The sequence below is a fragment of the Carya illinoinensis genome, chromosome 9, assembly GCF_018687715.1.
Source record: "Carya illinoinensis cultivar Pawnee chromosome 9, C.illinoinensisPawnee_v1, whole genome shotgun sequence".
Taxonomy (NCBI): Eukaryota; Viridiplantae; Streptophyta; class Magnoliopsida; order Fagales; family Juglandaceae; genus Carya; species Carya illinoinensis.
Window position 1 is genome coordinate 8,666,023 of NC_056760.1, and position 20,388 is coordinate 8,686,410.

The following is a 20,388-nucleotide window of genomic DNA, read 5'->3' on the forward strand; positions in this document are numbered from 1 at the left end:
ACGATTTCAATGGCTTCTTACGTTGAAGGCGAGGTTTCTAAAAGCCCCTTTGCGATCCCTGAGGGCACAATCTTCGCTGGGCACCGATGGCGTTCAGGTTTTCGAGAGATACATTTTCCAAGATTCGGGAAGACTTTCGTATTCCTAAGATTGTTGTCTTAAGCCTCCCTGAACACAAACTTTGTGATAGCGAGGGCTTCGCCCCTAGAGTGGCTATCACTGTTTCTCTTTTGTAGAACGGGTTAAGGCTCCCCTTCTGCCACCCTGTTTGCGACCTTTTGGACCTTCTTAATATTGCTCCCTCTCAATTACACCCTTACGCGCTAAGGACATATCTCTGCGGCTGCATTGTGTTTCGTATGGCTTTGGAACCTCTTGGGGACCCTTATCCTGATCTGACCGCCATGGAATTTTTGGCGTTCTATAACCTGAGGGAAGCTTCCAAAGGCAACGTTCTCAACTTCCGTAGGAAAGATGATGGGCAAACGTTGGCCCGGTTCGAGACTCGCCACTCCAATGCCAAGGCATGGACCACCAGGTTCTTTTATGTCTCTGGCCAAGGTTGGGAATACCCTGGCATCGAAGAAGTTTTCCCTCACTTCCCAATTAGAACGATTTGGTGCCCTCTTCCTGATGAGAAGAATTTATGGCTTAAGATGCCGCTAATATCGCGTCATGAACTGGCTCGAATCGCGTCAGTTGATTCTTGGGCCAAAGCTAATCTAGAGGCGCTCTGGACTGACAACTTGCTGACCACCGCCCACATTGATCGGTTCTTGAAGTCTCCCAACTGGTCTTTTGTTCAAGGACGCGATTTCATGATTACTAACACCATTACTCCCCCCTGCCGAAGCCCAACAAGAAAACTCGAGGTCTGAGTCCTCTAAGCGGAAGAAACGTTCGGAAGAGGGGGAGGAGGAAGAGGCCGCCGAGAAGAGGAGAAAAAAAAAAGCAAAAAGAAGAATGATGGAGAAAAGGAGGTGGCCACCGAGAAGAGAGAGAAGAGGACCAAAAAAAAGAACGAACTAGGCAGCCGCTAGAAGAAAGCTCACTCTGGAGATCCCTCTCCACCTTCTTCTGTTCAACAAGAGATTCCGGCGCCTTCAGGGGGCGTCCAAGACTTGGTGCCGCAGGAGGGCACTCCTTCTCAGGAACTTTCACAGCCAGCCGCCACTGGGCCTCCGTTGTCCCAACTGGAGGTCCTTGTAGTATCATCGGAGGAGAGCTACAGCCAGGATTCTACCCTGCCCAGTATCACTAAACCCTCCTTGCCTTTGCCATCCCCGTCGCCACCACGTTCTCGCAGCCTGAGGGATGTGGAGAGCTTGGCCGACCTGGCCCTTTTTGGCCTGGCCTCCTCTCTCCAGGCCGTGTCTAGGACACAATAGCCCACCCCAACGCCTGCCCTCACGTTTGAGTTCCCTATGTTGGCAGGGCGGGCGAGTCAGTTCGAGCTGGGTGCAAAAGTGGTGGCGGCCCTCAATCTTGACTCCATCACTTTGGTGGGAGTTTGCTCGCCCTCTTCTACTATTGCTGCCCCTACAGAGGCGGCCATTGTTTTGCCCACAGGCGGCCATAGGAAAACACTAGGCGCCTTACCTGTGGATGGGGCGGAAAGTGCCACAAGGGATGTCCCTCCACGCCCAGCTGAGACGGGTGGCGAGGTCGGTTTAAGCCCAACTTCTCCAGAGAGCTTACCAAACACCTTCTCTGGGGAAAAAACCCCTTCGCCCATCGGCAGCGGGCTTGGACTTTTCATTCCTCCTACTCATGCCTCCTCTTTTGGAGGGGATACTGACTCCATCCTGGAGGAGGAGTGGGCGCATTTCAAGGAAAATGCCCACCTTCATGACGCTGACTTGGCTCAACCACCATCTCCTCTGCCCCTTTTGCGTTTGGTTAATTTATTTGAGAGGATGATGGCTTCGTCCGTGAGGCCAGAGGGAGAAAACTTTCCAGCCCCCGGGGAGATCGTGAGGGGGGATACTAGTGGTGGTGGTTCTTCAATAGCTGCCCACTCCTAGGCAGAGGCCACTGCCCAGATGGCTAACCGTTTGGAAAATTGGCTTTCTGAGGTATTACTCTTTTTGTCCTTTCTTGTATATACATATTTCGTATCTTTGCCTTTCTTTATGTTGGTTGCCTGTTTTTCTTTTCGTAGGGAATCAACGACTTGGTGGCATGGATTGTTGCTGACCGTTCTCGTCTTGAGTAGGAGGTCAGGGTGTGTCGCCAGCTGTGTTATGTAGCCAAACGTGCCTCTGAGAGATGGTGGGCTGACAGAGTTGAATTGACAACTTTGGCCGAGGATAGGGAGGAGCTGAAGATCCTACTGGAGCAATCTGAGGGTTACTCCCATTCTTTGCAAGGTGATCTGGAGATACGCGAGGCTGAACTCCTTGCACTACGTGATGCAGTCCGCCTAGCAAACGAAGCCAAGGCCAAAGTCGACTTCGCCTCGTCCATCCTTCTTTCGAAGAGGGACTTAGCCAGGATGCAACTTTCAGAGGCTCAGGAGAGCCTTAAGGCTGAGAGCTCTCTTTTGAACTCTGAGCTTGCCGCTCGTGATGAAGCACTCTCCTCTCTTCGTGGAGACCTGGTCCATTCTCAAGACAGCTGTAGGTCCCCCGAGGAGTCTGAGGAGAGGCTTCAGGAGGCAAACTTGGCCCTTGGAGCCAGCCAGCGGAGTCTGTTTGAGAAGGAGGGAGAGTTGACTGCTGCTCGGGAGGAGGTCGCTTGGCTTCGTGCCCAGTTGGCCCACGTCCCTGCTACAAGGGATGATGCCTTTGCTTTTGGGTATGGCCGCGACATTTTGAGGCTGAGGGACTGTCTCACGAATGATCCTGCCACTAATCTCAGCATTGTCGACTTGGAGTTATTCTACCCTGAGGAAGCTTCTCTCTGCATGGTTGATGAGTTTGGGCGGAAACAGATGCCCGATATTTTTGCAAACGTGCCTCGAGCCTTCCCGCCTGAAGATGCCCCTTGAATGCCCCTCCCACTTTTTTGTTAAGCCCATTTTTTTTTATTTGACTGTGGATAATAATATTGTTTCTTGGTATATTTTACACACTTGTAACATTGGACTTTGGTTTTCTCTATTGAACATTTTGGCCATTGCGATTTTTCAATTCTTGTCTTTTCCATGGTATCGCAAGTTATTGAGGCTTTCCCTTGGTGCTTTGGGGTCGGCGTGGTCTGAGGGCCTACGCACCCTTTTTTCGTGACACCACAAGCTACTAAGACTTGTTTTTGGTGTTTAGGGTCGGCATGGTCTGAGGACCTACGCACCCCCTATTTTTTATGGCACCACAAGCTGCTGGAGCTTGTCTTTGGTGTTTAGGGTTGAGCGGTCCCTGACCTTTCTCATCCTCTTTTCATGGCACCACAAGCTGTTAAAGCTTGTCTTTGGTGTTTAGGGTTGGCGCAATCTGAGGACGTACGCGCCATTTTTTTATGACAGCACAAGCTGCTAAGGCTTGTCTTTGGTGTTTAGGGTCGAGTGGTCCCTGACCTTTCTCGCCCTTTTTTCATGGCACCACAAGCTACTAAGGCTTGTCTTTAGTGTTTAGGGTCGACGTGGTCTGAGGACCTACGCGCCCTTTTTTCATGACACCACAAGCTGCTAAGGCTTGTTTTTGGTGTTTAGGGTCTAGCGGTCCCCGACCTTTCTCGCCCTTTTTTCATGGCACCACAAGCTACTATGGCTTGTATTAGGTGTTTTGGGGTTGGTGTGGCCTGAGGACCTACGCGCCCTTTTTTCATGGCACCACAAGCTGCTAAGGCTTGTCTTTGGTGTTTAGGGTTGAGCGGTCCTCGATTTTTCTTGCCCTTTTTTCATGCTTTCTCCTGGTAACGCTTTTTCTCTGTACAAAACTTTTAATGAACAAAACGGAATATATTCATAAATAGCAATGTCGCAAGCATTTAGACAAAAATAAAGATAAGGAATGTTTAAATCAATAAGTACTACAAGAATTATTGATAAAATTTCTTCAAATGTTCTGCGTTCCATGGGTGCGGTAGTTCCTTGCCCTTGCTGTCTTTCAATCTGTACAATCCAGGCCAGTTGTTGGCTACTACTAGATAAGGACCTTCCCATCGGGGTCCCATTTTTCCCTCGCCTTGGGTAGTTACCCCACTTTTCTTCAAAACCAGGTCGCCCACTTTGAAGCTCCTGGGCCTTACTCTTTTGTTGAAGTATTGCACAGCTTTTCTCTTTTCTTACAGCATTCGAGCCTCGGCTATCTCTCTTTCTTCTTCGAGTAAGTCGAGGTATTCTTCTATCTTTTTGTTATTCCAGGTACCCGAGAAATGGCTCATTCTGTAGGTTGGCAGCCCTACTTCTACTGCTGTAACTGCCTCGCATCCGTATGCTAGCGTAAACGGAAATTCCCCTGTTGGAGTTTTTGCTGTAGTTCTATATGCCCAGAGTACCCCTAGCAGCTCGTCTGCCCAATCTCCTTTCTTCTCCACGACCTTTTTCTTGAGGATTGAGAGTAATGCCTTGTTCGTTGCCTTAGCTTGACCATTTGCTTGGGGGTGGCCCGGGAAAAGTACTTTACCTTGATCCTTAACTCCGCACACCATTCTCTGTAGTGATTTGAGTCGAACTGGTGCCCATTATCGGTTATAATACTCTGGAGAATCCCAAACCTGCAGACGACATTCTTCCACAAGAATTTTGTCATGGCTCTGCCTATGATTGTTGCTAACGGCTCTACTTCCGCCCATTTTGTAAAATAGTCGACGACGGCTATCATGAATTTAATACCACATTTTCCTGGCAGGAATGGTCCCACCAGATCTACCCCCCACTGGGCGAATGGCCATGGCGTTGTTACTAATGCTAGTTCCTCCGGATGGGCATGAGGTATAGGTGCGTATGTCTGGCATTTTGCACACCTCTTGGCGAACTCCCGCACATCCCTTAGAGCATTAGGCCAGTAATATCCTGCCCGGACCGCTTTCCTAGCCAAGGTTCTTCCCCCACTGTGGTTTCCACATATCCCTTCGTGTATCTCAGCCAGGAGATACTGTACTTCTTGTACGGAGATGCATATCAGTAACGGAACGGAGAAGCCTCTTTTATAAAGGATCTCATCGATGAGTAGGAACCTGTCCGTCCTTTTCTTTACCTTTCTTGCATCTTCTCTTGCTTCCGGCAATTTTCCTCCATCCAAGTACTCCACTATACTACTCGCCCAGTCTGGGGTACTTGACCCCAGAACTCCTACTTCGAGGCCCACAGCAGGGACCTCGACGACCCTACTCTCGACTGGCCATGGTAGGGGTACCTCCTCCCCTCCTGATGCTGCTCGTGCCAATCGGTTTGTGACCTCGTTGTCCGCACTTGGAATCTGAGTTATAGCAAAGTATGAGAAGAGATCGCGTATTTCCCGAACTCGTGCAAGATATTTCTTCAACTTTTCACCCTTTGCAATGTACAGGCCCAAAACTTGATTTACTACTACTTGTGAATCTGACCTGGTGTCTACTTCGATTGCCCCTATCAAGGTGGCCACAGACAAACCCGCTATCAACGCTTCATACTCAACTTCATTGTTGGTTACTTTGAATGCTAGTGTGACCATGTAATACCGCTCCCGACCGTCAGGGCTCAGTAAATGTATCCCCTGGCCTCCACCTATTCGGCAGGACGACCCATGTATAAACAATACCCAGGGCTTTCTTGACGGTGCTATTACCTCCTCCAGGGGAAAATCTGAGAATTCTGCTACAAAATCTGCCATCGTTTGCCCTTCAATGGCTTTCCTTGGCTCGTATTCTATATCGAACTCACTCAGCTCGATTGACCAGCCTATCAGCCTCTCTATACAATCTGGCTTCCTCAGTATTTTTGCCAATGGACCCTCTGTCAGTACTTTCATTGCGTGGGCCTGGAAATAAGGACGGAGTTTCCTAGCTGCCACTACCAAGGCAAATGCCAACAACTCAATTTGAGAGTATCTTGCCTCTACCCCTCTGAGTGCTCGACTCACATAATACACTGGATGTTACACGGCTCCTTCTTCCTTTATGAGGACGGGGGATATAGCGTGCGGGGAGACTGCTAGATACACATAGAGTACGTCTCCCTTCTCTGGTCGTTTTAAAAGGGGCGGACTGGCTAGATACTGTTTTAATCTTTAGAATGCTTCACTGCACTACTCATTCCAATGATGTACTTTCCGCAACACTTGAAAAAAGGGAGGCACTTGTCTGTTAACCTGGCTATGAACCTTCCCAGGGCGGCCACTCTCCCCGCCAGCCGTTGACTCTCATTCAGATTCTATAGCAGCTTCATATTGGTTATGGCCTCTATCTTATCTGGAGAGACTTCAATTCCTCTTTCAGACACGATGAAGCCCAGAAATTTCCTCGACTGGACCCCGAAAGCACATTTAGATGGGTTCAACCTCATTTTGTAACGGCGTAAGACTCCAAAAGCCGTTCGTAAATCTACAAGGTGTTGAGCGAGCTCTTTGCTTTTTACTAGTAGGTCATCCACGTAAACCTCCATAGATTTTCCAATCTGTTCCCTGAACATCCGGTTTACCAGCCTTTGGTAAGTCACCCCTACATTCTTCAGTCCAAAGGGTATGACCTGGTAGCAATACGGTCCTCGGTCTGTGATAAAATATGTCTTTTCTTCGTCCACCGCATTCATTCGTATCTGGTTGTAACCCGAATATGCGTCCATGAAGCTCAACATATGATGTCCCACCGTTGCATCTACAATAACGTCGATGCGTGGTAAAGGGAAGCTATCTTTTGGACAAGTTTTGTTTAAATCTGTGAAGTCTACGCACATTCTCCACTTCCTATTCGCCTTTTTTACCATGACGACGTTGGATAACCACTCCAGGTAGTTGGCTTCTTTGATGAAGCCGGCCGTGAGCAACCTCTCAACTTCTTCATTAATGGCGGCGTACTTCTCTGCGCTGAACGATCTCCTCTTCTGTCTCACTCCCTTGTGCGTTGGGTCTACGCCTAAGCAATGCTCAATGATGTCGTTGTCTATACCAAGCATTTCTTCATGGCTCCATGCGAAGACATCCTTGTGTTCTATCAACAACTGTATCAGGGCTTCTCTATCTATGGGTGGGACTTGCGTCCCGATAGGGTAGTGGTCCCGGGGCGGTCAGCGTATAATGCCACGAGCTCTAGAGGTTCGTTGACTTCTGCATGTTGCTAAAGCCGGTCATCCCTGACTTCTATATCTCTCTCGTAAGTTATCGCTACAGGTGGGGGCAGGGGCGATAAGGCCCATCCTGTCCTGCGACAGTGCAGACTTCCTTCTTGACTTTCTTTAATTCCTGAACATAACATTCTTGAGCAAGGGCTTGCTTGCCTCTCGCCTCTCCCACGCCGCCATCTATTGGGAACTTCATCTTGAGGTGGTAGGTGGATGTTACTGCCCTCAAATGGTTGAGTGTTGGTCTGCCCAATATGGCATTGTAGGAGGAATGAGCTTTTACTACTAAGAAGTCAGTCATCGTGGTTACTGTCTGCGCCCCTGTGCCTGCAGTTACTAGGAGCGTGATCACCCCTACGGGCTGGATAGTATCCCCTGTAGGGAAGAGCCTCAGTCTCCCAACATCTATCCCCATTTTGACAAACGCCTCCCAGAACAGTATATCATTCGAGCTCCCATTGTCTACTAGTACCCACCTAGTTGTATAATTGGCTATCACGAGGATTATCACTAGAGCATCATCATACGGGTATATAATTCCTTCCCTATCTGCCTCTTCGAAGGATATCACCATTTTCTCATTGCTAAGCTTTGGTTGCTTGTGTGTCCTATCCGCCATGAACACCTCTTCATATCTTGCCTTCCGTGCATACGCCTTTCGGCTGGATGTGGAAATACCACCCCCAGCGAAACCTCCCGCTATGGTCTTTATTTCCCCTATGAGTGCCCTATTCTAATCACCTCTTGGGGGCGACCTCGCCCTCCTGTCTGGGCGATTATTAACATGGCGCCTCTTTTCTGGACTGAAATTTCGCCTTGCTTCTTACCTAGTCTCCTGACGCCTTTTAGGCTTTGATCGCTCCAATTCGCCAGTTCCTGCTAACTCAACGACTCTCTTTCTCATGGTCGTGCAGTCCTCCGTCCAATGCGAGCTCGTCTGATGGTACTTGCAATACCGACTGCCTGTTTTGGTAGGGCGTTGGCTTTCCTTTTTTCTCTCTCCTTCCTGTACGCCCAGATTGTTGTGTACCAATTTGAGGTTGTGATCTGATCGTCCTTCCCTTGCTCTTTCTCGCCTACTGGGATTACCCTTCTTATCAACCCGATTGTTTCTCCGCTTGACCTGAGTATCTTCTTTACAAGGGTCCACCAAAACCTGTAGAGTATCTTCAGCATTGACAAAATCATCCGCCCTGTCCATGAACTCCCTGAGGGTGGAGGGAGTCCTCCGGGCCAACTCTGCCATGAAAGGACTGCGTGGCCATACCCCTCCTAAGAGGGTGGCCAGAGTGATCTTCCCATCTTGGTCATTCGTTGTTAAGCGCTCTTTGTTGAAACGGGCCAAGTAGGCCTTTAAATTCTCATCTTCCCTTTGCTTAACCTTTAACAGGTAGGCGGCTGGGCGCCGACGTCTCCGGCTAGGCATGAACTAAGTCAAGAACTGCTTTGCCAATTCCTCAAAGCTATCTATCGACCTTGGTCTAATGGTCCCAAGCCATCATCGAGCGGTCCCTTTCAAGGTCAAAGAGAAAGCCCGGCATGCAATCTCCCCTTGGAAACCGTGAAGCGTGATGTGAGCTTTAAAGTTTTCCAGATGACCTACCGAATCCTTTGACCCATCATACATATCTATTTGGAAAACTTTAAACTTTGGCGGGAGTGGTACAGCCATAATACGTGCACTGTACGGTAGGTCTGTTTGGTGGAGCAGACTTTCCACCGAGGAAGAACCGCCCATCTTCTTCGCCATCTCTTCATATTTTCCTGCTAACTCTTTTAACTCATCATGCATCCTTTCTTTCACTTCGCATTCAGCATCCTTTTCGACCCTGCAATATGCTTCTTGCTCACCTTGCTCGCTATGGGCAGGCACATCGTCATTATGAGAATTGGCGTTCTTTCGTCTCAAGTCGTTGTTTTCTTTTTGCAGAACTCCCATGGCCTGCAGAGCTTGTTTCAACTTCTCCTCTGCTACTACTAGCCGCGCTTCCACAAATGATGGTCCGGCGTCCATCGTTCGGCTTGCTATTGAGCGTGTTACAATTGGCATGTGAGAACCAAGCTGAACCACAAAGATCCCACAGACAACGCCAAATGTTCGGGACGTGTCTCACTTCCAATCTTTCACAGCTCAGTCCTTCTTCTTTGGTGAAACTCGATGGGGCTCCTCCTGCAAACACTCTGATGCTAAAGTTAGTTAAGAGATTCTATTCTCGGATCTCAAAGATTACTTGTATATATATATAGGCTTGTTTGCTGTACATATCTCATCCAGGATTTATCGGAACAGATCAAGGCTTAGGATTTTGAATAATCCTATCACTTCTTACTTTTTTATCATTCTGTTAAAGGTGGTGCCATGTATGTCTCTTTTTGAATTTCTCTTGACTATCCCTTCATGACTTTAAGGCTCATAGTGGGCCCATACTCAGGGCTTCTTGGTGTTTAATATATTATGTGCTTTTTTATATGCACCAGGGCCCTCCGGTTGGAATGGTCCCTCCACTGATTATTTTTTCAATCTAACTTTGATTAGAGAAAGATGATATCGAATGAGAAAAGTGTACCGTACCTATTTCTGCATGACCATTGACGTAGTATTTGAAGCCCCGAAGTGCACGATGTTAAAAATTCCAAGCAGTGGGATGAGCCTATGTACATCCGTATAGCAGTGTTCATCCAGCCAGATGAAATCTAAAAAACAGGATTCTGGCCCAGATCGTAATCTGGGTTGTAAAACTCGGATCTATCCGATTCGGGTACAAGTTTATTTCCATTTAAAAAGAAACATTTTGCATCTCTCTCGTTCATCGCTTTCTTCTTTATTTTTGCCTCTCTCGTCTGTCGTCTAAACGCTGCCCTTATTCTTCTCCTTCGATAATTTTCTCAGTTGCAATGGCAGAGAAACAACCTCACTTGAACGGAGGCGGCAGTGAACGCAGATGGATGGCAGCTAGAGGCAGACCTGAGGTGCGACTCGATCCCGTAGTAGAGTGCCTCATCGGCAAGCTCTTGCTTGGAGAATCTGCGAGCTGTGAATACTGTTCTGTCTTGAAAATGACAGTGGGCTGAGCACCAGAAAGCGAGGAATAAAACGACTTAGGTGCCAAGAATTAAAACATACTGTGGCGTCCAACCGTTCCCATGACGTTCTTAACATCTGTCATCAGCCATTAATGTTTTAGGTCCCAACCCGTTGAAAATTTCAAACCTGAGAGCATGAGCGTGGAATAATAATTCCAATTTAGCCGTTAAGACCTACATCCGCGCAACTTCTTCACTTCCCTAAAAGATGAATCCGCACTTCATTCCACTCAAGTGGGTGAGAGCTTCTTCCTAAATTGTCTGCCCTTTCGAATGGCCGATTTCTCCTACCTATTGGACACCGACGAATCAGCTGTCGAAGAGCTCATCTCCCAAGCTCAAGATCTCTGCGTTCTCGAGCAAGTCTCTGCCATCAACGGAAGGCTAGGAATTCCTGTTTTCCATTAACGGAGGGCCGTGGATGGCTGGAATTTGACGATTTCGAGTATCAGGTTAGTATGGATTTTAATTAAAAATAAAAATAAAAATAAAAACCAGATACAACTCGGTACTGGATTTCCGGGTTTTTGAAACCCGAATTCACCCGGTACGAGCCCAGCTCATAATCCTGATTAATCCTTCCGGACCAAATTGGGAACTCGATTTCTAGTCCGGATATATAGGATATCGGCCCGAAACCTGGATAAATAGTCCTTGATCCGTGTTTCTAACGTAGACCAATTGAATCCGATGCGACCATTTCTTATTGCATGCTGTATTGGAGGGGGAGTTCCACACCCCTCCTGAGGTGGATCTCGTTCGAAAAGGCCCAATACGTGTTAGTAGAGATACATGAGGGAATTTGGGGTGACCACTTCGGAGGAAAGATGCTGGCAAGAAAAATAATGCAGGAGGGGTACTACTAGCTATGTGCCCTTAAGGATGCTGAGGAGTATGTGTGAAAGTGCAAAAAGTGCCAAGGATACTCCAGAGTGCCCCATCGCTCGTTGGAAGAATTGATATCCATCACCCTTCACCCAGTGGGAAGTCGACTTGGTAGGCCTCCTCCCCTCAGGCAAAGGGGGAGTGAAGTTCCTGGTGGTCGCAGTAGACTATTTCACCAAGTGGGTAGAGGTCAAAGCAATGGTAACAACCAGGACGAGCAACATCACATGTTTTCTATGGAAGACCGTAGTCTGTAGGTTTGGCATCCCTCACAGCATCATCTCATACAACGGGAGACAATTCAACTCTGATCACTATCGAGACTGGTGTTGGGACTTAGGAATCAAATTCCACTACTCGTCTCCAAGGCACCCCTAGTCCAATGTGCAGGTGGAAGCGACCAACAAGGCTCTAATGAGGATACTCAAGAGAGGCTTAATGACAACAAGGGTGCTTCGGTGGAGGAGCTCCCCGCAATTTTGTGGGCATATCGGGTCACGGTGAGGATGCCAATGTTACCCTCACTTACGGCCATAAGGCAATGATGCTAGGCGAAGTTGGGATCCCCAGCTATAGGGTACAACCAAAGTTTTGAAATTCGTTCCATTCCGGCCAGAATGGTTGGAATTTTTTGTACCGGAACAGTGACAAGCTTGGGGTAGGTCATTGTTCTATACCGGATCAAATTTCGGCCATTCCAACCAGTTTTGGTCCATTTAGGCTAAATTTTGATATTCCGGTCAAAATGGAAAGGAACAGAGAGATAAACTGAAATCAATGGTTTTTGTGTAAATCAACTCAACAATAGAGTCAAATTGGTATTTGTATGGTCAACTACCCCCTTTCTCTCTCTCTCTCTCTCTCTCCCCCCCCCCCCCCCCCCCCCCCCCCCCCCGGCCCCTGCCCCAACACAAATTACATGATTACTATCCTAAATCTCTCAAAATCCCCCCAAAAGGCTAAAGGCTTATTAGCCTTAAAGCAATGCAATCATGATTCATGCCTCTTGCTTTTTATTTGTTCTCATTAACATTTATGCATTTTTTTTCCTTTCGTGCAAACTTCAGCATTCTATTACATCCAAGTTTTTGATATTTTGTTCTATATAACATTAAGATAATGTTAGGGTGTCTAATAAATGTGTATGTCAAATGCGCACACTCTACACTTTATTCAATTCTATTTAGCTTTGGATTTTTAATTTTTGAGTTTCTCCCTATGTATATTTTTAATATGTTATTTCGGAATATAATTTCTATGTATATATATTGATCTGCTAGAAGAAGTCAGGCTTAAAGTAAAGGTAAGAACAGTCGTCAATAAAAGAAGGGCAGAGCGATGCTTCAACAAGAGAGTTAGCCTGGGTACGTTCAAGGTTGGGTACCTCATGTTGAAGCAGACTAGAACCACTACCTGAGACGAGGGGAAGCTCGACCCTCAGTGGGAAGGCCCCTACGTGGTCATCACTGACAACCGTCTTTCTCTTGCTAGCTTCGAGACTTCCGGGGGAATGAGCTGCCACACCCTTGGAATGCCGAACATTTATGAATGTTTTATTGGTAAATACTTTGTAATTTGTAATTTACATTCCTATGATTGACAGTGCAAACTCATGTAATGGAAGTGTGGTTTTTCAGGAATAAAGTATGTAAACTTCCCATCTCCACCAATGAAATCTTGCTTGATGGTTCTTCAGCTGCAGGTACCCTTTGTCCTATTTATTCATATTTGTCATATTCCAAATTTTCTTCTTCCTAAAAGCATCTCTATTCCTCTATTGATTTCCTATATGAACCCAAATCCTTTCATCAAGCCATCACATATCATCACTGGAGGGATGCAATGGTAATTGAAATTAATGCTCTTGAAGCTAATAAAACTTAGATCCTAATTGATTTACCTCTTGGCAAGCAGCCTATTGGCTGTAAATGGGTTTATAAGTGCAACTTGAAATTTGATGGCACTCTATAAAGGTATAAGGCTTGGTTGGTTGCAAAAGGGTATCCTCAATGAGAGGGAATTAATTACTTTGATATTTTTGCTCCTGTTGCAAAACTGACCACTGTTAATTGCTTTCTTGCCTTAGTTGCTTACGCACTTGGGAGTTGCATCTATTAGGTGTCAACAATGCATATCTTCATGGAAATTTGGATGAGGAGTTATACATGAAACTTCCTCCTAGTTTTGCTAAACCTGGAGATCCTCGAGTTTGTAAGCTGCTCAAGTCTTTATATGGCTTAAAACAAGCCTCGCGTCAATGGTTTTCTAAATTCTCTTCAACTCTGGTTGCTTATGGATTTATTCAGTCAAAGTTTGATTATTCTTTATTTACTAAATGTTCTGGTGATTCTTTTGTAACACTGTTGGTATATGTGGATGGTATTGTTATTGTCGCAAATCATTCACAAATTGTTGCTGATCTTAAGGCTTTCTTATATCTCCATTTTAAACTGAAAGATCTTGATGCTTTGAGGTGTTTTTTGGGGCCAGAAGTTGCTAGATCTGCTAAGGGTATATCTCTTTCTCAAAGAAAATATGCTCTTGAAATTGGTTCTGACTCTGGTTTATTAGCTGCTAAACCTACTAGTTGTCCAATGGATAAAAACTTAAAACTCTCTAGAACAGAATTTGGAGGTCCTTTACTTACTGATCCTGCCTTTTACAGAAGATTAATTGGCCATCTTCTTTAGTTGACACTTACTTGACCTGACTTATCTTTTTCTATTACTACTTTGAGTCAATTTTTGGATCAGCCTTGACAGTCACACTATGATGCAGCTGTTAAAGTGGTTAGATACATCAAAGCTACTGCACACCATGAATTGTTCTTCCCCAGCAGCTCTTCCTTATAGCTTAGAGGATTTTGTGACTCTGATTGGGCCACTTGCCTTGATTCTAGAAGATCAGTTACTGATTTTTGTCTTTTTCTTGGAGATTCTTTAATTTCATGGAAGTCCAAGAAGCAAGTTACTGTTTCTAAATCATCTACTAAAGTTGAGTATCGATCTATGGCTTCTATTTGTTGTAAAATCAAATGGCTTATCTCTCCCTCTGCTAATTTTGGCATCTCATTTACTTCTCCATCTGTTCTATATTATGATAGTTAGGCAACCATTCATATTGCTGCTAATTCAGTTTTCCATAAAAAGAACTAAGCATATTAAAATAGATTGTCATTTAGTTAGAGATATGGTTCAACATAGTGTTGTTGTAACTCTTCATGTTTCTTCTGAACATTTATTGGCAAATTTCTTCACTAAACCTTTAGCTTCTGATAGATTTCATACTCTTCTTAGCAAGCTAGGTGTGCTTAATTTACACATTCCAACTTGAGGGGGACTATTACCAGTTATTGTATAATGTTATTTTTTACTTTACATGTCCACATGTACTCACGTGCACAGTTACCTCAAGTGTACCTTAGTTACATTTACTTTATATTTCGTGTACTCTCATTTCAGTAATACAAGATATTTTAGAATTTTCTCATTTCCTTCTCTTCGGTTTCCCTCTCTTCACCTATGAAACTTCGGGCACTTCTCGCTTTTTTCATATATCCGATGCAATTCTCTCTCCTTTGGATCTTTAAAGATCACAAAAACTTTATCTGATACTGCCTTTGCTACTTGATTGATGTGGGTTTCTTTCAGTTTTCATGTTGGTGGTGGTTGTGTTAATTTTCTCATTTCTAATTCTGGTGGTAGCTTTGGTTATGGAAGTTGGAAGTCCAGACATCCAATTAGCTAGGTCTTTCTGTGACACCCCCAACTCTCACGTATGGACACGTGGAAATCGAGACGTCAGGATGATGACAACACGGGTCACACATTCTATCGCCAAGTGTGTGTACATGCAACACGTGTACAACAAAACAACGTTGTAGGTAATAAAAGTCTTTCAACTAAATACCAAAACTTTGTTTAAATACAAACTCGCTTAAAACAAGTATACCAAAAATATTACAATCAACCAGCATACATATAATACAAATCAAAAACAATAAACAAAACAAGGAATAAATCACAATCCAAGAGTGATCACCGATCACTCCTCTAGTGAAGCCGTCTCCTCATCCTCTACATCAAAATCTACGGTACCAAAGACGGTATCGCAAGTAAGTAACAAACCAAACAAACCTCAAGATAAAAATACATTCATGCAATAACCAAATGTATGAACATGATGTCATATGCATATGTCCTGAAAATCATCATTTCTAAAAAATAATCATTTTTCCAACGCACGTCAAAATCTCATTTTGGCCCAAAAACCCAATCCAATAATACAACCGCCATTTTCCCAAAAAATGGCCCACATATCCAAGTCTTGCCATTTTCCCAGAAAATGGCCCAATAACTAACCATCAGAGCACTGTAGGCAGGACTCTACTACCATCCCTACGCATGCACCGTAGGCAAGAATCGCACGCGGGACTCTACCACCATCCCTACAGTACCTCAGACTCAAACCAGCTAATCCAAGCATTCAAATATACCCAAAATCATTTCTTGCTTAGAAACTTAGTTTTCAAGTTCCAACACATGAACATGCATGCAATTATACAAAAACTCAGTTTTCCTTTTTAAACATGAACATGCATGCACTATGCAATGCTTATGACAAGATACCAAAAATGACCAACAACAACAATTTCCAACATCAATCAACATCAAATAATTATATACACAACTTCGTCCTCCAATCCAACCGACTGCTGACTCTTCGGATTCAGTCCGGCACAATCGACCAAATCACAATTATTGTTAATGCAAAAATATATTTAAATCTTAAAGAAAGTTTGGAAAATACTTATAGCGCTATAAAATATTTATCGAAGGATCAAGAAGCTACAAAAAGTGGCAGAAAGGCAACATAACAATATAAAATACATTGTGGCCGTGGGTCATAAAATACCCACTTTTGAATGAGAACAAACCATGACTTGTGATTAGTAGGGAATGACTTAAAAGTGTTAGTGAAGCTAGTGGAAGTGGTGGTTGGCCGTGGGTGGCGGCAAAAACGGCGGTGGAAGTGAAAAAATGGTCCAAACGGAGTTGAGCTCGTGGTGGTTGCTCTAGCGACGGATCAGAGCTGGAAATGGGTGGGTTAGGTCAGCAAAGGGTTGGCGACGAAGTGGTGAAGAAGTGGTGGCTGGAGGTAGTGCGACGGCGGCGTGGGGAGGATTTTGGGCTGCGGCTTGGTGGGGCGCATGTAGCTTAACGATGGCTCGGTTGGGGCTGAGATTTGGTGGGGAGGTGCGCCGGCAGGTGGGGAAGAGGATGATGGGGGTGGTGCACATTACGGTGAGAAAGAGGGAAAAAAAAGAAAGAGGAATAAGAAAAAAGAAAAGGAGAAAAAGAAAAGATGAAGAAAAAATGAGGTCCAGTCCTCACCTCTAGGGTCCAGAAATTAATCCAACGAAAACAATTTTAAAAGCAATAAATTGAATAAAATAATTTAAACACAATATCTAGCTAAAAGAAAATAAATAATTGGTAAAAACTAACAACAACATTTAAAATCCAAAAATAAACTAAATTAAATTAAAGAGCAATTTAAACACAAAACAATAATTAATATTAAGAAAGTAACTCAAAATAAATTTCACAACTAAATAAATCCAACCAAAATTCAATAAATTTAAAACAAAAGAACCAATATTTTAATTAAATTAAAATACTCATTCAATAAAAATACACGTAAAAACAGGATATCACATCCCCCTCCTAAAAATAAATTTCGTCCTCGAAATTTGCAAGGTCAAATAATAACGCTAAGGCAGTTACAATATACAACCCAGAACATGCTTAAGGAAATCACATGACCAACAATACCCAATAGATATGGGTACAACTTGCACAACTTTTCCAAAACACGAGAATAAACCACACAAGGTGTTCATTACACAAGATTAGGTTAGACCCATACCTGCCATAACTCCAGCATCCTGAGTCTCTGAAACCTTGCCGCCAACATTACCAAGAGTCACTGTGTACACTCGAGTCTGAACTAATTGCCTCTGGTGAGTTCTACCACCACGACGAGCTCCATAACTTCCTTAAACTCAACTAGGGCACTCACTAGCAAAGTGCCCTATCTGACCGCATTCAAAATATCGGTTCCTACCCAGACGACACTTGCCTCCGTGAGCTCTATTACATCTGCCACAAACTGAAACTCGGCCTCCCATACGCACACCGGAGACTGCCAGTGATTGGATTCCTGCCCTCTGTATAAACTTTTGTGGTGACCCAGAATTGCTTCCTTCACCATCAACATTCAGCCTCTTCTGACCTGGAGGGGAGCCTACTCTCAAACTATTCTCTCGCTTTGCAAGGGTGGCCAAATCAACTAGCCTACATCTCTTCCGTGGCAATGAGGTGAGTAGCAAATCGCCTGAGCTCCATAAATCTCCGGGCATATTGTTCAACAGTCATATTTCCTTGGACCAGGCTACTATATTCTCGTGCCTTTTGTCGTCTCACAGAAGCGAGAAAGAAATAGTCATTAAATTCCTTCTTGAAACGCTGTCAGGACACAACAGCAAAAGATCCCAACTCCATCACTAAAAGTCCCCTCTTGGTCTCCCACTAATCAGTCACGTCACCTTGCAGCAAGTAACTCACATACAATACTTGTTGAGCCTCAGTGCATCCACAAACTTCAAACGTCCTCTCCAAATCTTTAATCCACTTTCCAGCCCGAAGTGGATCTTCTTCACCAGTGAAAGTCGGGGTTCTAGCTATGTGCTAAAAAGTGCTCATAGGTGCATCCAACTTGCACCACCCTATTCTATTCTCCTTGTGGTGGACGAAAATTCTGTCTAAGGAACTCCGTCATTCGATTTAACGCACTTGCCACGGCGTAATTCCCATCGTCTCTTAGCAATTCACCCTTAGGTTCATCAGTTGGCCTTCTTGGTCTTACTATCTTCCTGCCATAGCGTAATCCTTAACCCCACTTAAAACTCAAAACAATTAAAATATGATATAATGAAATAAATTAAAATACAACAATTTAAGATAAAATAAAATAAAACCAACAAAATAAAATAACACACCATAAAATAAACAAATAAATTAAAATCAATTTACGTAAATCAAAATCAAATTTAATAAAATAATTTCAAATCGAATCAAATTAAATAAAAACAATTCAAATAAAATAAAATAATTTCAAATCAAGCCTTTAAAATTTTCTGGTACTGCACCTACGGGACATGTAGTTTTACCCAGAGTCAAACCGCTCTGATACCACTTGTGATACTTCAATTTCCACGTGTCCATTCGTGGGAGTTGGGGGCGTCACACTTGCTATTTAATTGTTTTGATTATCTGTAGTCATGTTCAAGTGTAAACTATGACATGTAGCAGGGCAGTACCCAGCAGCAAATATGTCATGCTCTTAGTTGACTGATTAATCTTGATGCCTGGGAGAAGATGAAGCTCGAGAGAAGACGAAGCTCGGTAGAAGACGAGGAGAAGATGAAGCTTGGGAGAAGACAGCTCAGGCGAAGATGAAGCTGACCCATTTCATTTCCCTTTACTTTCATTTTGTTTTTGTCTTTTATTTTTTTATTTTTTAAATAATTTGGTTGTCACATTAGCCAAGAGGTCGCAATGAGGTCACAGGCCAGTTGCCTATAGAATTTCTCTATATGATTTCGGTGGAGAATAGGAAGGATGGACTGGCGCTGCTTCTCTGTAATTCTCAAAATTCAGGATATTGAAAATTCCCAAGTTAGTTATGAATAATAAGTTGAATTGGGATGAATTGAAATAAAAGTTAAAAGTTAAAAATTAAATAAAATATAATTAGAAATTTTTAATATGATTATGATTTTGAGTCTTTGACATTTAAAAATTTTGAATTACTTATTATATTTTATGTAAAAAATTGTAAAAATTATAATTACGGAATGAGATGAAATAGATGAGTGAGAGTCCATCCAAACCTATCCCTATTCTTAAGATTTCAAGCACCGAAATCAAGGACTTTGAAAGATGGCGTTGGTCTCCACATGACTTTCACAACACGCGTGCTTTTAATCAGCCTGTTAGGTAGGGCTATCATGCTATTTTGTCTAAAGTTTTTGTCTATTTGGTGTGTCGTTACCGTAAAGATCGATGCTACTCAGTTTGACCTAGGAGTGTCAAATCGTGTTAACGGGTCGTGTTCGTGTCGTATCAAAGTATGTATATTATACTATATAGGTAAATCATAACCCGACCCATTAAGCTTATCGTGTCAAAATCTCAAACCCTAACACGACCCATTAACATAACGTGTCGTGTCGTGTCAACCCGTTTTGACCCATTATTGAGTATTATGAAATAGGTTAGTATGACACAATACGACCTGTTTCAAACTGTTTATGTAAAATTGGTTGAATATGCCCGAAATTAACTCGTTTGACTTGATTAAATTTAGCATAATTTTATATAAATGTTAAAATCACAATATCTATAACAATTATAAAATTAACTATAAGTTTAAAATTACAATCCAAACAATAAAAATATCAAAATTAAAATTCTAACAATTTTACTTTTAGGTAGAATGGTATAATTGTAAATTTAACTTTCTTAACGTGTCATAACGGGTTATAACGTGTCAAAACGGGTTGACTCGTTATCAACCCGTTAAGCAATCATGTCTTAACGGGTCAACCCGTTTTAACCCGAACCCATTAAGATTCAACTCTAACCCGCTATTATCGTATCGTGTTCGTGTTGGGTTAACGGGGTCGTATAACATATTGCCACCCCTAGTTTGACCGCATGTTGTTTTTTTTCATATTTTTTAATTTATTTAAATATTTAAAATAAAATATATACCAATATAATTAAAATTATTTTTTTAATCATTAAGTAAAAACAATTTTGCCCAGTGGTATACTGTAACAGTACAAGTGGGGCGGCAGACAAGCTTTTTCCTACAGTAAATTGTAATTTTCTCTTTTTTTTTTAATTTTTAATTTTAAATAATTTTTAAACATGTTTAAACATTTTAAAAATATAAAAAAATTAATATATTAATAATCGCTTTCTTAACCATTAAATAAAAGAAATAAAAAATAAAATTAAATACATAAGAAGTTAAATTAAAGAGACAAACTCAAAAAACATAATATCATTTTTCCATACATGAGTTATGTCCTGATTAACAAAGATAGTTCTGTACAGCATCAAAAGCCCACTGTATGTCTCTTTGAAGCACGA

At 43.3% G+C, this 20,388-nt stretch overlaps 2 protein-coding genes across 2 annotated transcripts; both read right to left on the reverse strand.

Moving 5' to 3' along the window:
• Positions 1–4,224: 4,224 nt before the first annotated feature.
• LOC122276744 lies at positions 4,225–5,891 on the reverse strand. The gene is made up of 2 exons (XM_043086655.1): positions 4,775–5,891; positions 4,225–4,613 (listed from the first exon to the last, which is right to left on the reverse strand). Exons 1-2 carry the CDS (start codon positions 5,889–5,891, stop codon positions 4,225–4,227), a joined length of 1,506 nt encoding a protein of 501 aa, XP_042942589.1.
• Positions 5,892–7,241: 1,350 nt separating this feature from the next.
• On the reverse strand, positions 7,242–8,624 carry LOC122276745. The gene is made up of 2 exons (XM_043086656.1): positions 8,026–8,624; positions 7,242–7,860 (listed from the first exon to the last, which is right to left on the reverse strand). Exons 1-2 carry the CDS (start codon positions 8,622–8,624, stop codon positions 7,242–7,244), a joined length of 1,218 nt encoding a protein of 405 aa, XP_042942590.1.
• Positions 8,625–20,388: the final 11,764 nt, after the last annotated feature.

What these genes read in the sequence shown, in the direction of transcription:
- LOC122276744 (XM_043086655.1), bottom strand. Translation starts at nt 5,891, where the DNA reads ATGAAAGTACTGACAGAGGGTCCATTGGCAAAAATACTGAGGAAGCCA. An exon ending in ATTCCTGCCAGGAAAATGTG is followed by an intron (nt 4,614 to 4,774) that starts GTATTAAATTCA and finishes AATGGGCACCAG; the next exon opens with TTCGACTCAAATCACTACAG.
- LOC122276745 (XM_043086656.1), bottom strand. Translation starts at nt 8,624, where the DNA reads ATGCCTAGCCGGAGACGTCGGCGCCCAGCCGCCTACCTGTTAAAGGTT. An exon ending in AAAAGGCGTCAGGAGACTAG is followed by an intron (nt 7,861 to 8,025) that starts GTAAGAAGCAAG and finishes TTCCACATCCAG; the next exon opens with CCGAAAGGCGTATGCACGGA.